General features: G+C 34.3%; 1 protein-coding gene across 2 annotated transcripts in view; it reads right to left on the bottom strand.

The window, feature by feature from the left end:
* Positions 1-13,369, bottom strand: part of Atp10d (ATPase phospholipid transporting 10D (putative)) — an 88,584-nt gene that overhangs the window by 50,908 nt on the left and 24,307 nt on the right. For both annotated transcript variants that reach the window (XM_003471567.5, XM_063240621.1), the window contains exons 2-4: positions 11,210-11,536; positions 8,413-8,607; positions 1,322-1,526 (exon numbers count right to left, since the gene is read on the bottom strand). In XM_003471567.5, the coding sequence (XP_003471615.2) occupies positions 1,322-1,526; positions 8,413-8,607; positions 11,210-11,499 (690 nt within the window). In that variant the 5' untranslated portion in view covers positions 11,500-11,536. The remainder of the gene's footprint in view (positions 1-1,321; positions 1,527-8,412; positions 8,608-11,209; positions 11,537-13,369) is intronic.

Here is a 13,369-nt window from a genome sequence, read left to right as displayed (position 1 = left end):
AAGCACTGAAACTATTTTTCTTGTTAGTCTTTAACCACAAATAGTTCTGGGATTGAGAGAATATGTAAATATCTTAAGTGTACATGAATTCTATTCAGTCAAATTTTATAAACAAAATTTAAAAATAAGTAGGACATCAATATCTCACAAAATTCTCTAATGAGCCAAGGAGATAATTTTAGAATGTTTTATGAAACCAATGAATATTAAATAAAAATAGTTTTATAAGTTTTGGATTCATTAAGAACATGTTTGTGTTGTTTTTTACTATTGATACTAATTTAGCTCATAGAATAGTAATATGTACATCATAATAAACATGGAAAATGAGAGTTAAATGGTTTAGCTTGCTAATGATTTAATGAGTTTTTTGATATGCTAGAATCTGTATCACTACTTTAAATTGATGTACTAATTTCTTTTTGACAAGCCCATGAGGTCGGTACTACAACTCAACCTAAATAACAGATGAGGACAATCAGACCTAAGAATCTTTTAGGTTCTCAAAAGAAGTATCTAAACCATATCTACAACTGAGATCACTAAATTCTAGAATTCTCATCCCTACTTGAACACAAAGTGTGCTTTAGTTTAATCAACTGTCATCAATTCCAAAGTAGGCATGTAGTGGTGTAAAACAATTTTGAGTCATGAAAAAAATTTTTTTGCTATCATCTTAGGTACAGGACTGATAATTACAGTTACAGTGACATGAAGCTGAGAAGCACATCAATCACAAAGGAAATCAATGAAATCCCTAGATGGAAAGACGGGCTCAAGTGGTAACATGAGATCTATTAAAGACAGTGGTATCAAGAGGCACCGCTTTTGTTTAACAGTATATGTAAAGAAATTGCAACTTATAATTTTTACATATTTTCAATTCAATTTTTACATACTTTATCTAAAGTGCTCCCAGAAAAGAGAAAGGAAACTAGTCTGTATACACTACTTTTTGTTTTAAGATAAATATAAAAGTATAAAGTGTTTGAACTGCCCAAAGTCAGAGCAATTAATGGCAGAGCTGAGATTCACTCAAATTCATGTCAAAATACCTTCTAAGTTTTTGATTCCTTCATCATGATGGAGCCAAAGGTCCAGAAATTAAAGTGTGTAAACTTCAAAATCATATTATTCTATTACCTAAAAAAGTATAGCACACATCCACTCTTATCTGAAAAGTGGATTAAATCTTCATGAATTCTATTTTGTCAATGGTGAAGATGAGTTTAAGAATCTCTATTTGTATTGTGGAAATGAACTCAGTCATTTTCTGCAGAAAAAAGGTTGATAAATCACCAGCCAAGAACATGTCATTTACCTGCTCTGCATAGCCCCGTACCACCTGCCTCTGTTTTAAATTGCTCTCTCCATCAAGACCAGAAGTCTCAATGTGACAGATTCCATCCGGATCAGTGGAAAAGAGCAAAACCATATCTGCAGGGATGATCTCATTACAGGAGAGGCGAATGAAGTCCCCAACAGTGACATCTTTCCAACAACAATCAATGTATTTTTTCTCTTTCCTAAAATTGAAAAGAGAAAATTTTCATAATCCATACACTTAGCTGAAAACACAAACAATCATTTTTTATTTCAGTGAATAATTTCAAATATGGTTAAACTATCAGGGTGAAGTTTAGTCTACGAGACACTAAAAGGAAGTCGGGCATTGGTAAAGCCTAAATTCCACAAATGCTTCATCTGAAAATTTAGTTGCTAAACCACTAAATGTATTTTTTAGTTCTTTTTTGCCTGGAGGATTTTGAACCATCATGCATTGCCTTGGGCAATTGTAGAAGAAAATTAAGCTACCAGTCACAATGCAGAGCAATTCTTGCCTGCTGCTCTAAGTACCAAGGATGGGGGTGTGGGGACAGAGGTCACATCACCTGTTCTCAGACAACTTCCCATCACGAGACAGGGAAGATAAATAAGCAAAACATAATGAAATGTCAAGACGCAACATTTTCAAAACAATTACACCACCATATTGACACCTTTAGTTATCATTTAATAGAAATAAAGTCAGCTCTCCATATCTATGGTTTCCACATCTGAGGATTCAATCAATGATGAGTTCAAAATATTTATCATAAACATTATGTCAGTATTGAACTTTTTGTTATTGGTCCAGAAATAGTACCATATAACAACTATTTGCATAACATTAGCATTGTAGTCTGTATCATTGGTACTCTAGAGATGATTTAACACATATAGGAGGATGTGAGCAGGTTTTATGTGCAAATATTGCATGTTTTACATGAGTTATTTGAGCTTCTCTGTGGAGGTCCCAGAACCTTTCCCACCTAACCCCCTCCTTTCTCAGATACTAAGAAACAACTCTGCTCCTTAATATGGTCCTGAGTCTACTGCAGCTGATCCTTGGAAAAGAGAATGACAAATTTTATCCCTTTCAAAGTATAGTTTTCCCATTCTATGCATATTTTTAAATGAAAGACACATCATTTAAGGTTAAAGACTCTGCCTTATGTTAAAGATGAGGCCAAACTTCTCCGGCCTTTCAAGCCAAAAATGTTCATTATGCTCTGTGAGCCATTTCCTTTAGAGTAGAATGAGGAAATCTGCACAGCAGACTGTCTTTATCAGCTAGTTAAATAGCATTTCATAAACAATGTACTAACAAATGTATATGACAAACATCTGTCACAGGTCCCCACTGTCTCCCGGATATCTCTTTGTCATGAAACAAACTTATACAAAAACAAAAGTTATTTGCTATTGTATTTATGGGGCTAAATATTCACATTCATTGTCAAATATTTCCAAAATTATATTGACATATATTAAAAATGCTTGATTATATTAAATGCAATGCCACTAATACTTGTACATCTACTATTCAGACTATATCAGATATTTCAAAAAATATTTTCCTTGAAGGGCCAAACAAATATAAAGAAAGACAATTTCCAGATATAATCTTCCCTAAGGCACAGTTTGTATCCAACTGAAAGGAATCCTTGGTTGCCTAAAGAGTTTGTTTATGGAGAGAGGCAAATCAATCACTCATTCTGCCTTTTCCAAATTCTTCCCTAGTGTTTCCCGCATACCAGTTCATTCTTCCATGAAGGGAAGCTCTAAAAGATCAAAAAGGTAAGCAGGGATCATATTTTGAAATTTCTGTCCTATATGACATACCTAGAAGTAGGGATTACAGTTCCCAGAAAGAGAAGTGTCACTAAAAGTATAGAAGATGAAGGATGTGATCTTACTTCTGTTTACTCATTCCTAGAGCATGATAATGGAGAACTTGTTTGGCAGCAGCCCAGACACCAGTAAAAACAGCAGAGACCAATGGAAAGTTACTGAAATGCTTCAAGTGAGGGATGATGAGAGTTGGAATGAAGGCAGTAGCAACACAGATGAACCGAAGGAGATGAAGTGAAGAACTGTTTAGGTATCAGAGACAATCATGTTCTGACTTACCCTCTGTAAGAGTCAAGGAAAACACTGTGCTTTCTAACTTGTATGATGGAGCAATGGGTGGTGTCTCAGACCATGCTTCAGACTTAGAAGCAACTGGTTGCTCATCACAGGAGGCATTACCAATTCATGAGTTTTTACTTGATGTGGGATATACAGTTGAAGATGTTAAGCTTTTGATAATTGTGATCTAGAGCTCATGAGCAGGGTCTGAGGTACAAAGAGAGCAACTGACTCCAGGTAAGGATATGATTCCTTAGGAAAACTTCATGGTGATAGAGAAGTGAAATAAGACCCAAAAGTAAGTGATATCAGAGAAGAAAATTCCATAGAGGAAGTAAGTAATCATAGCCAAAAAGCCACAGAGGAATTCTCTATTATAAGGACCAAATGATACTTGGTATTTGGAGGTCTGTTGGTATTTGGTATTTATTTATTGGGATGTCTTTTGACCTAGGGAAAAGCTGGTAACATGAAACTAGTGATAGGGAGAGCACAGGAGAAAATAGGACCTCTAATGAATCAGGGAATGCCTTGAAGTTGGAGAGCAGAACACTTCTAGTAGACTGACTATAAAAAAATAAAGGATGAAAGTAGCTACTGCAAAGAAAGAGAAATACAGAGGGCATGCACACAGGATACAGAATCGGGCATGCACACAGGATATAAGGAAGAGCTGATGGAGAAGCAATGTAGAAGATAAAGGGTAAAGTGGGAAAAGTTGTAGCTATGGAGAAGTAACAAGGGATAGGTTAAGAATTCAAATGAAAAGAGTATTATTAATGCTACATGATACATTAATGAAAGATGTCAATGCTGAAAACAGGAGTCAGTTACATAATTCATGCTAAATAATTTCAACTTCTATATGAAAGGTTAAGTAGAAATTTGTCGAGATTTTATGAAGGTAAGGAAAGAAGACAGACTTAAACATTAGAGTTAAGGGTTGTGCTTTCTCTTCTGAATATCAATAGTAGCTTCCTCTAAGCAATATGTTTATTTTATATTGGAACAAAATTCAAATGAAATCAATTTTATAATTAAATTCATTGCATTTTCTCCCCTTGAACCATATATTGGGATTTTTTAAAAACAAGCAATGTCAATAGATGGCTTGTTCCATTCAGTTTCTAAGGATATAGAACTGATTAAGATGTGGTCTCTACTATAGAGAATTTATAGTCATGACTCAACTAGCAATTTCATAAGGCAGAGGTATGCACAAGTGCGATTGGGAGCACACAGGTATGGCATTTAGCCCTGGAGGAGTAACACCGTGCACCACCATGGGGAATGATCACAACTGAGGTGGGTGAGGAGACTGGGGACAGTGTTCTAGTCCAAGCGCTCGTGTGGTACGGGGAACAAATTGGCATGACACAGTGTGGTATGTGGGACTACCGAGGTAGACACAGGGCTCGCTCATGGCCACATTCAACTAATTAGCAACATTTACAATGGTAGTGACGCAAAATGAGGACACAGTTCCTTCCTGGATACAGAATCAAAACTAGGAAACGAACTGTCTTCTTCTACCAGGACCTAAGTGCACAACTAGAATTTCTTGCTTCATCTTAGCTGTCTGTGCTACGTATGGCTCTCACTGTTCAGGAGACAGTGCACACAACCGCTCCTTCAGCAAAACGTCTATGCCCATTTTGGTTTTTTATGAGTTCAGTAGTAAACGTTTTGCTCCATAAGCATGGGGAAAGTTAAGAATACAAATTCAGCTATTCACAGTGATTTTTTTCTTAAGTGGTAACTGGTAAAAGTGTAGAGAAAAAGTAAAACTGAGGGTTACAGCTTGTGGGTATCTATCCCTTCCTTTATAAAATTTAAAAGAGAAGTGGCCATGGTGGTGCATAGTTGTAATTCCTGTACTTGGGAGGAGGAAGTGGCAAGGTCACTGCGAGTTCAAAGCCAACCTGGACTACATACTGAGACGTTGCCTCTTAAAACAAGACAAAAACAAACCAACAAACAAACAAAAACTGCTCTATAGAGAGAAAAAGTGAAAATATGAATCATTCTTTTGATTTTTCAAAAATTAAAATAAATTTATAATAAACAAATGAATTAATCTTGTACACAAGAATAGCTAAGATGTATAAGATGCTCTCCATATATCCACTAACTCAGTGTTCTGTGGTTGGTACTATGGATCCACAAGGGAACCTTTTATGCACAGGCAAATATTGTCCTGAATGGGCTAAGTGACCTGCTCACAGTCACACAGCTGCTAAGTGGCCTTGGGATTTGAAGAAAGTCAAATCCTCCAGAGTCCATTCAATCACTAATTTCCTGCCAGCTAAAATCACTTCTGAAGACCACCAAATGAAACATGGTTAATTGTGCATTAAAAAGTGAATCTGAAGAACCACTGCTTATTCAAATGGTACACATAAAGTTAATTACCTTAGAAGGCCACTGATACATGGAATTATTTTAAAAATCATGGGATTTTATAAACTTATCAGATAGTACTCTTAAACTGTTAAGATGAGCTAATGTTTGCAACTTCTAATATCAATAACATGGTGACTTTTGAGGGCAGGCAGTGTATGTATTTCTTTTTTAAATTTCCAAATCTCTTGGCATGAAGCACATAATCAACACTCAAAATTGTTGAATAATTCATGGTCATTTCTATATTCTATTGGGAAAAAACTGAAAACCTTACAAATAGCTTCTACTTTAAAGGCGATCTTAAGAAAGTTAGCTTTCTTATATCATTCAAATTTAATTGGGATATAACAGGGTTTAAATATCTAAACTAGTGTTTGTTCTTTCAAATTATGTTTACCCATAGATATTAAGCACCTTGTGAAAGACCACAAATACAAATAAGAATCAAATTATCAGCAGAAAAATGTTAATATTCTTCTTTCAAAAGTTTTATCAATTTAATGGCCCCATATTTTCACTTTCAATGTTCTGAGAAATAATTTGTTCTCTTAAATGATTTCCTTGTATTCACAGGAATTTAAATTAGCATATTTAAATCAACAGGCATGGTGTTTATAGCCTACCTTTATTTCTTTATAAGCTTATCATAATTGTTTCAAGAACAGTTGGGAGAAAATATAAGCATTATTTCTTTGCAGCACTGAACAAAAGTAAATTACATAGAATATGGTTTTAAGAATATAGTTTTAAATTACATAGAATAGAGTTTTAAAAGCTCTAAAATTATCCACATCTCTAATGTGGTGTGATTTAAACTGGTATCTTAGAACTGACTTTAAATAAATGACAAGGATAGTGCTGCCTATCTCAAAGTTTACATGCAAATTAACCAAAGTAGATCTGGACTATGTCTAAAAGGGCACCTGAAGAAAAAGTTATTCTATGCCTTCCACTGGACAATTTTAATATCTAAAAAAACCAGAATAATGTTATTAAAAATTCTCAAGTGTTGCTCAGATGATGATGTGACCAACATAAACTCTAGCTAAGAGGTATTATTAAGTTACAATAATAATCTTGATGACTAACTTTTACTTAATACTTAGGCCTAGTTACAATGCTTGCTGTCTTATTCATAATGAGGGAAACTGGGTATTGAGCTAGTTTATATATTTTGTCCAAGGTTACACAGGTATTAAATGAGATAATTAGAATTAAAACACTTTGGAAGAATCTAGAAGAGCATATAGACACATATGATAACATGATCAAATCTACCAGTTAGCTGCAAATTAGCACTAAAAATAAGTAATTACTTACATACAAGGATTTATATGTAGAAGTATATATCATAGGCATTCTTTTCATTTGCTAAATTTGTTAGTATGTGAATAATCTTAAACTTGGTCAAAATCTAGACTTCATTATATAATCATTTTAAAATATTACTTCTTATAGCTTCTCTTTTAAGGTAAAAATCAGTATCAACCTTTTACCTCTTTCCCTGGCTTATTATAAGTATACTAATATTAGTGAGTGATTCATAGAATTGCTAGAGAAAAATGTTTTATAGACTTATAATGCAAGTCATGAACTTACACTGTAATATTTCACTGTTTGATCACATACATACTGATTCCTTTTACAGTAGACATAAGTATAAGAAAAATTAACTAAATTAATTCAAGTATCTCACATCATCTTTCAAAGAACAATAGTCCTTTCCTTCATTTGATAGATTTTAAAGCAAATGTTGTGAAACTTATTGAAAAATGTAATAATAAATAAAATCCAGAATTCTGCACGTTTTAGACTAAATATCACTTCTTTAAACATACCTTTCCTAACCTTTTCTGCTGTGGCTCTTATAAAATTAAAGACAAGTAATACTCATACTATTTATTAAGTATTAACTTACATACAAAAATAAAAATCTAGGAGCTGCATATAATATGAATTGTAGTTAACATCCATTTTATCTGAGTTTATTCTTAGCTAGACTTTCTATTTCATAAATATTAGAAATATAAATCATGCTCCTAAATAGATTTCTTCTTATAAATGCTGTTTTGCTACAATGGAATGAGTCAAGTTTCATGCAAAAAACAAAAAGACTTCTTCACTTTTCACAATCTCTTTTCCCCATAAATAGCTCCTGTCTTCTCTTTTCATACTCCATTCTATTTTTTAAAATCCATTCAAGTCCATTTTTGTTATTCATATTCTATTCTCTTCCTCACGGAAGAGAATATGGCATCTTTCCTAATATGGCATCTAGATTTGAACATTATCTCACTGGTGTCCTTCTTATGGTTTGAAATTTAATTCTTTGAATCCCACTACACAAAACTTGTGTTTTGTGAAATCCTGGGTAGACAATTGTTTATACACTGTTGTTTTCCTCTGACACCTGACTTGAATTCACTATAGGACTATAAGAAATATAAGTTGTAAACAACAATTCACAAAAGGTCTTGGCCATACCTAGGGGGTAAAAAGTGACACATTTCTAAATGATACATGTATATTTCCTATGGAAGCTCCCATCGTACTTACCTATTGTAAACTTTAGTTATTAAATTATTGATGTGCTTGTCAATTTTGTATTTTCGGTAATCTTCTAAGCCATCTTTAACCGCAATAATTGAAAGGACCACCACCAGAGGCAACATGGTAATTTCCTTTTGGAAGGCTTCTACCAAAGGCACCCAGTTCAGGACAACTAGGAAGAGGAAATATAAATTGGCAGCCCTGCAACACACACAGACAGATGTCAATAAATTACTTCAAGATCTGAAGTAAAAAAGGCAAATGACTATTTTGTATTTTCCTATGGCTTTGTATAAGTCAATCTTGTACATTACAAAATAGAATATGAGTACAATCTAAACCTAAATGAAGTATTTATTATCCTTCTAAACATCAGTTTGGCACATCCTTTAATAAATGTAAGGTTTTATGAAATATATAATAGTGTTATTTGAGTGGGACAGTTTTGAGTTGTATAACAACATGATAAAAATTAACAACAAATTCATAATTAATGTGTTTTAACCCTCTATCATTTTGTATATCCAAACATCAATATTAGATTCACACAAGACTCAAAATACAATGGAAAGCCTGCTTTTTGTATTCTAACCCTCTTATTTCTTTTTAAACTATTCAGAACCATATTTTTGAGAAATTTCTTACATTCCTATAATTTATATATTAAAGTATTTCTTTATTGGTATATTAATTTTATTTGTCAGATTTTACTTTTAACCATACGTTCAAAATGCCTTTTTGCTTAAAAGAAAATAAAATCTCAATCCTGCACAGATCCTTGAATTTTTATCACACATTTAACCATTGATCATAAAGCTTCTCAAAAGAAAATCTATCCACACTTTACATCCTCCACATCTCTAACTTATTTTACTCTGAAAATTTCTTAATATTTTTTGCTACTTCTGTGGCTTGTATTATTTCCAAATGAACCATATCCAAAGCTATACCCTCAGGTGCAGGGTTACGCTTATAGTTAAGGTCAGTGACTTTGCAAATTTCTGTTTTTTTTTTTTTAAATCAGATATACTTGTTATGGCTTATGTCTACATGTTCCCCTAAAGACTCATATAATCATAGGTAGGGCTTTCAGAGGTGGCTGGATCTAAAGTGTGTAATCGTTGGATTAAGGGTGTGTGATTACTAAATTAGTCCAGTGACTCCTATGGCATAGCTCTGGGTGTGGATAATGGGAAGGCCCACCTTGACTGTGAGCGCTGCCTATCCAAAGGGCATGTAGACTGGATAAAATACAAGGGACAGAAAGACGGCTGCTGTCACCACTTACTGACTGCTGCTTTTGCTGCCGCCTGCTTTTTGCCTGCCATCTGTGATGTCCCTTCGTCATGCCACCCTGCCTAGGAGCTAGACAATTAGACTGCAACTTGTACAAACTATGAGGCATTCATCCAACAAATTTAGATCTTTAACATAACTATTATTCAATGAAAACAAATAGAACATATATGGAAGATATCATGAGAATAAATGCAGCAAAAACCATAATGTATGCTAAGAATATGTATGTTCAGACTAGCACCTCAAATACAGTTACAAAAACAAACTTCTTTTTATTTCTGTCTCTCCTTCTTTTGTTAGTCTTCCTGGTCATCCCAGCTCCACATGTTCATGGCATCTTCTTCCTGCTTTCCTTTAATTCCCCACATCTAATTTACAGTATTTGCAATGGGTTGTCCTTATTAGTCTCATATTGTTCTAAACTTTAAGTCTCCAACACAATTCACTGGGACGTTTACAGTGACTTCGTAAATATTTTTTCGGTCTTTAGTTTGCCTGCAAGCCCTCCCATATGCCTAATACATTGCTTCTGCAGTGAAATACAGACATATGCACAGTAATCCCCTATTCAAAACTATGCCTGCAGTTTGGGATCTCAATTCTTTATCCCGACTTAGAGATGCCTCTTGTGGGTTAAACCTGTTTTTCCAACATTTTCCCTATTGCTCCCCAACATATGTCCTATAAATTATTAGAAAAGACCACTTTCAAGGCTTCAAATAAGCCTTTTATGCTACTGATTCTACACTTTACTTATACTCCTTCCTCCTTCTAAAATAAGCTTTGCCCATACTTCTGTCTGGAATAGCTCACCCGCTCCGTGATTAAGTCAAATGTCACATCCCTTTGTACTGATCCAGTTTGCATTATCTCTAAGGCTTCTGCTCTTGTTAGCACTTTATAAAACTAATCCATTCACTATATCCTTTCATCATTGGTATATGTATCTTATTTCCATGGTAAAATTGCAGACTCCGTAAAGAAAAGAGTAACATTTATAATTGCATTTCCTTTACCACCTACACTCAGAGGTGTTGCTAAATGCCTATGAAACTGAATTATGTCATTGCTTCACTTAGTAACACCCCATACATTTGCATTTCCTCAAACGCTATTTTCTCATCTTATCAAGTAAGAAAAAATCTGTAATTAAAATGCAGGAAAATTTAATGGAGTAAATACTAAACCAGAGCAAGAATACCCAAAGCTCTAGCTACTCATCACTAACATGACACTGTATAAACCATAGTCAGAATTTCTTAATCTATAGTGAGATAAAACAGCATCTTCTCTGGTAAAGATAAAGCACCTTAACAATTGTGAAGTACTATGTGAATATGACAGATCATTAATCTACAGCAGAAATGGACCCTAACTGGCATGGATAATATCACTACCCTTACACTTAAATACAGATAATGTTATGAAAGTGAAAAAAAAATTATGTATCCATTAGAATGATAAAAAGCGTACTAAGATTTTATTTCTTTAAAACAAATGATACCTGTGAAATTGTTCAAACAAATTTCTTGGCACAAAATTCAGAAGCGTGTACTTTGTTGTTCGTATTTGGTTATTCATGTAGGTTCCAGAAAACTTATCATACTCATCCTTGAAGGGCTGAAGGTGAGGAATAACAACACGGTGCTTTCCTGGCAGTTTAGGGGTCCGGGAGGATTTTCCCCCACAGGCAAGCAGCGAGGAGTAGCTGTACAGCCTCTCATCGTCATCCCTGGTTCTACCACCCATCAGCCGTTGCCAGTGGTATCTGGCCCATTGAAGAGGCTCAGTCATGTCCAGGACACAGTGAGATACAGGCTGTGCAGGTGACCTGACAGAAACAAACAAAAAATAATTCCTATAAGCTTCTGCAAAACTTTAAAGGAGAACAAATTTTTAATTTAATTTTATGGTTGCCCAAGTAAACATATGGCAATAGGTAAGCGGAAAAGGAAAAAATCTCTAGAATTCTATTTTAATCCAATCTTTACTAATGAAAGCATGCACTTTCTAATTGTCTAATCACTTATGCTACAAAAACAGTGCATAAAAAACCATTCCATCACTTGAAGTACTAGGCCACATATAACAAGTCTTTTAATTTTTTGTTCATCAGTTTTCTTGTCTTTGAAATGGCAATAATGCTACATCTGTCAGGACACTGTCATCATTAAATGAATAACATGTCAATTATCCAGCTTAAGCTGTCTGAAAAGCACTTAACAGTACCCATTCTGTGTAGAATACAAAAATGCCCACAAATTCTAGTTAGCCCGTTTTGCACATCTCTTTGTGCATTGCGAGACAGATTCTTTCTCTTCCTGTTGAATATTCTTTCTTGGCCAAATGTCTTGCTTTAGCTAAAGAAGACCTGCAAGCAGGACACAAGCAGAGGCTTGAAAAGTGCTTGCTCTTGGGGCCCTTTGGCCACTACTATGAGCCCTGGCCTTCCCTTGATCCAGCTGAGCTCAGCCCAAATTCCCAACCCACCTATCTGTGAGTCAATAAATACTATATCATCAAGTTTAGGAATAGTTTATTAGAAAAAGCATTTAACTTACTCACTTTTTCCTTATTTTTCAAGTCCCACTTGGAATATAAGCACTTTACTTAGAAAAGAAAAATGGAGAACAAAAGCTAACATTTATAAGTGCATACATATTCTAAGAATTTTGCAAAACCGTTTACACATATTGTCTTGCTTAATATGTACATCAGTCCTCTGACACAGATAGCTCAGGCTGATTCAAACCACATCCTTCTGACTCGAGAGTTTTAACTGGAAATAGGCTTCATTTATCTGTATATCTAGAGGCCTGAACTTTAGCAGATCCTCTCAAAAATTTAGCCACTATCATCATAGCACGTCACCAAATGCGTGGAGAGCAAAGTCCAGGGCTTGGCTTCTAGTCTTGCTTTACCAGTATCATTGCATTTATTCTATTTATCTAAGGCTAGAGTTCACTCTGGTGATGTTTATCTGGTAAATGTGTGGATAGTTCCTACTCATTAATAAAACTACCTACATAAATCTGATTCAGAGACTAACATGTATGACTGACTGTCCTGGAGAAAAATCAGGTTATATGCTAGACACCACACTAGATTAGGAATACAGAGAAGACAAAGACCTAGATTCCATCCTCTGGGAGTTCAAGGTCTAAGTGAAGTGATGGGCATATAAATATTCAAATGCAACTCTGGGTACAAAACAGCCTTTAATGCATTCTAGTAGTTTAGGCAATTTAAACATGTTTCTTATCTAAACATTCTAATTTTATAACACCAAAGTTAAGTCATTTCTCTAGTGTTATTAATCTCCTAAGGGATTAATTAACATTGTATCCAGTTTCCAGGGATCCAAAATACTAAGTCATTAGCAGTACTGATAGATGTAGTCCAAGTATCCTAGTAATTCTAGTGAATCAGTATTTTTAATAATCCATTCTTGTTAGAGTACTTACATATTCAAGCTTTAAACAATCCAAGAGATTATTTTTGTTTGGCATCACTTTATCACTGCATTTACAATAAACAAACTGAATTCATATATTTATATATTGTATGAATCTGAAGGAAAATAATACAAATAAATGAGTAGAAAGTCACTTTTAATGGAAAGAATATAGCACCCAGGTACCTATACTCAAGTCTGGATACCAGA

Source organism: Cavia porcellus, unplaced genomic scaffold (genome assembly GCF_034190915.1).
Source record: "Cavia porcellus strain 051 isolate PalLab524CR breed Dunkin Hartley unplaced genomic scaffold, mCavPor4.1 scaffold_30, whole genome shotgun sequence".
In the NCBI taxonomy this organism is placed as follows: domain Eukaryota; kingdom Metazoa; phylum Chordata; class Mammalia; order Rodentia; family Caviidae; genus Cavia; species Cavia porcellus.
Note: the sequence above shows the minus strand (reverse complement) of the source record. Positions and strands in the feature narration are given on the sequence as shown.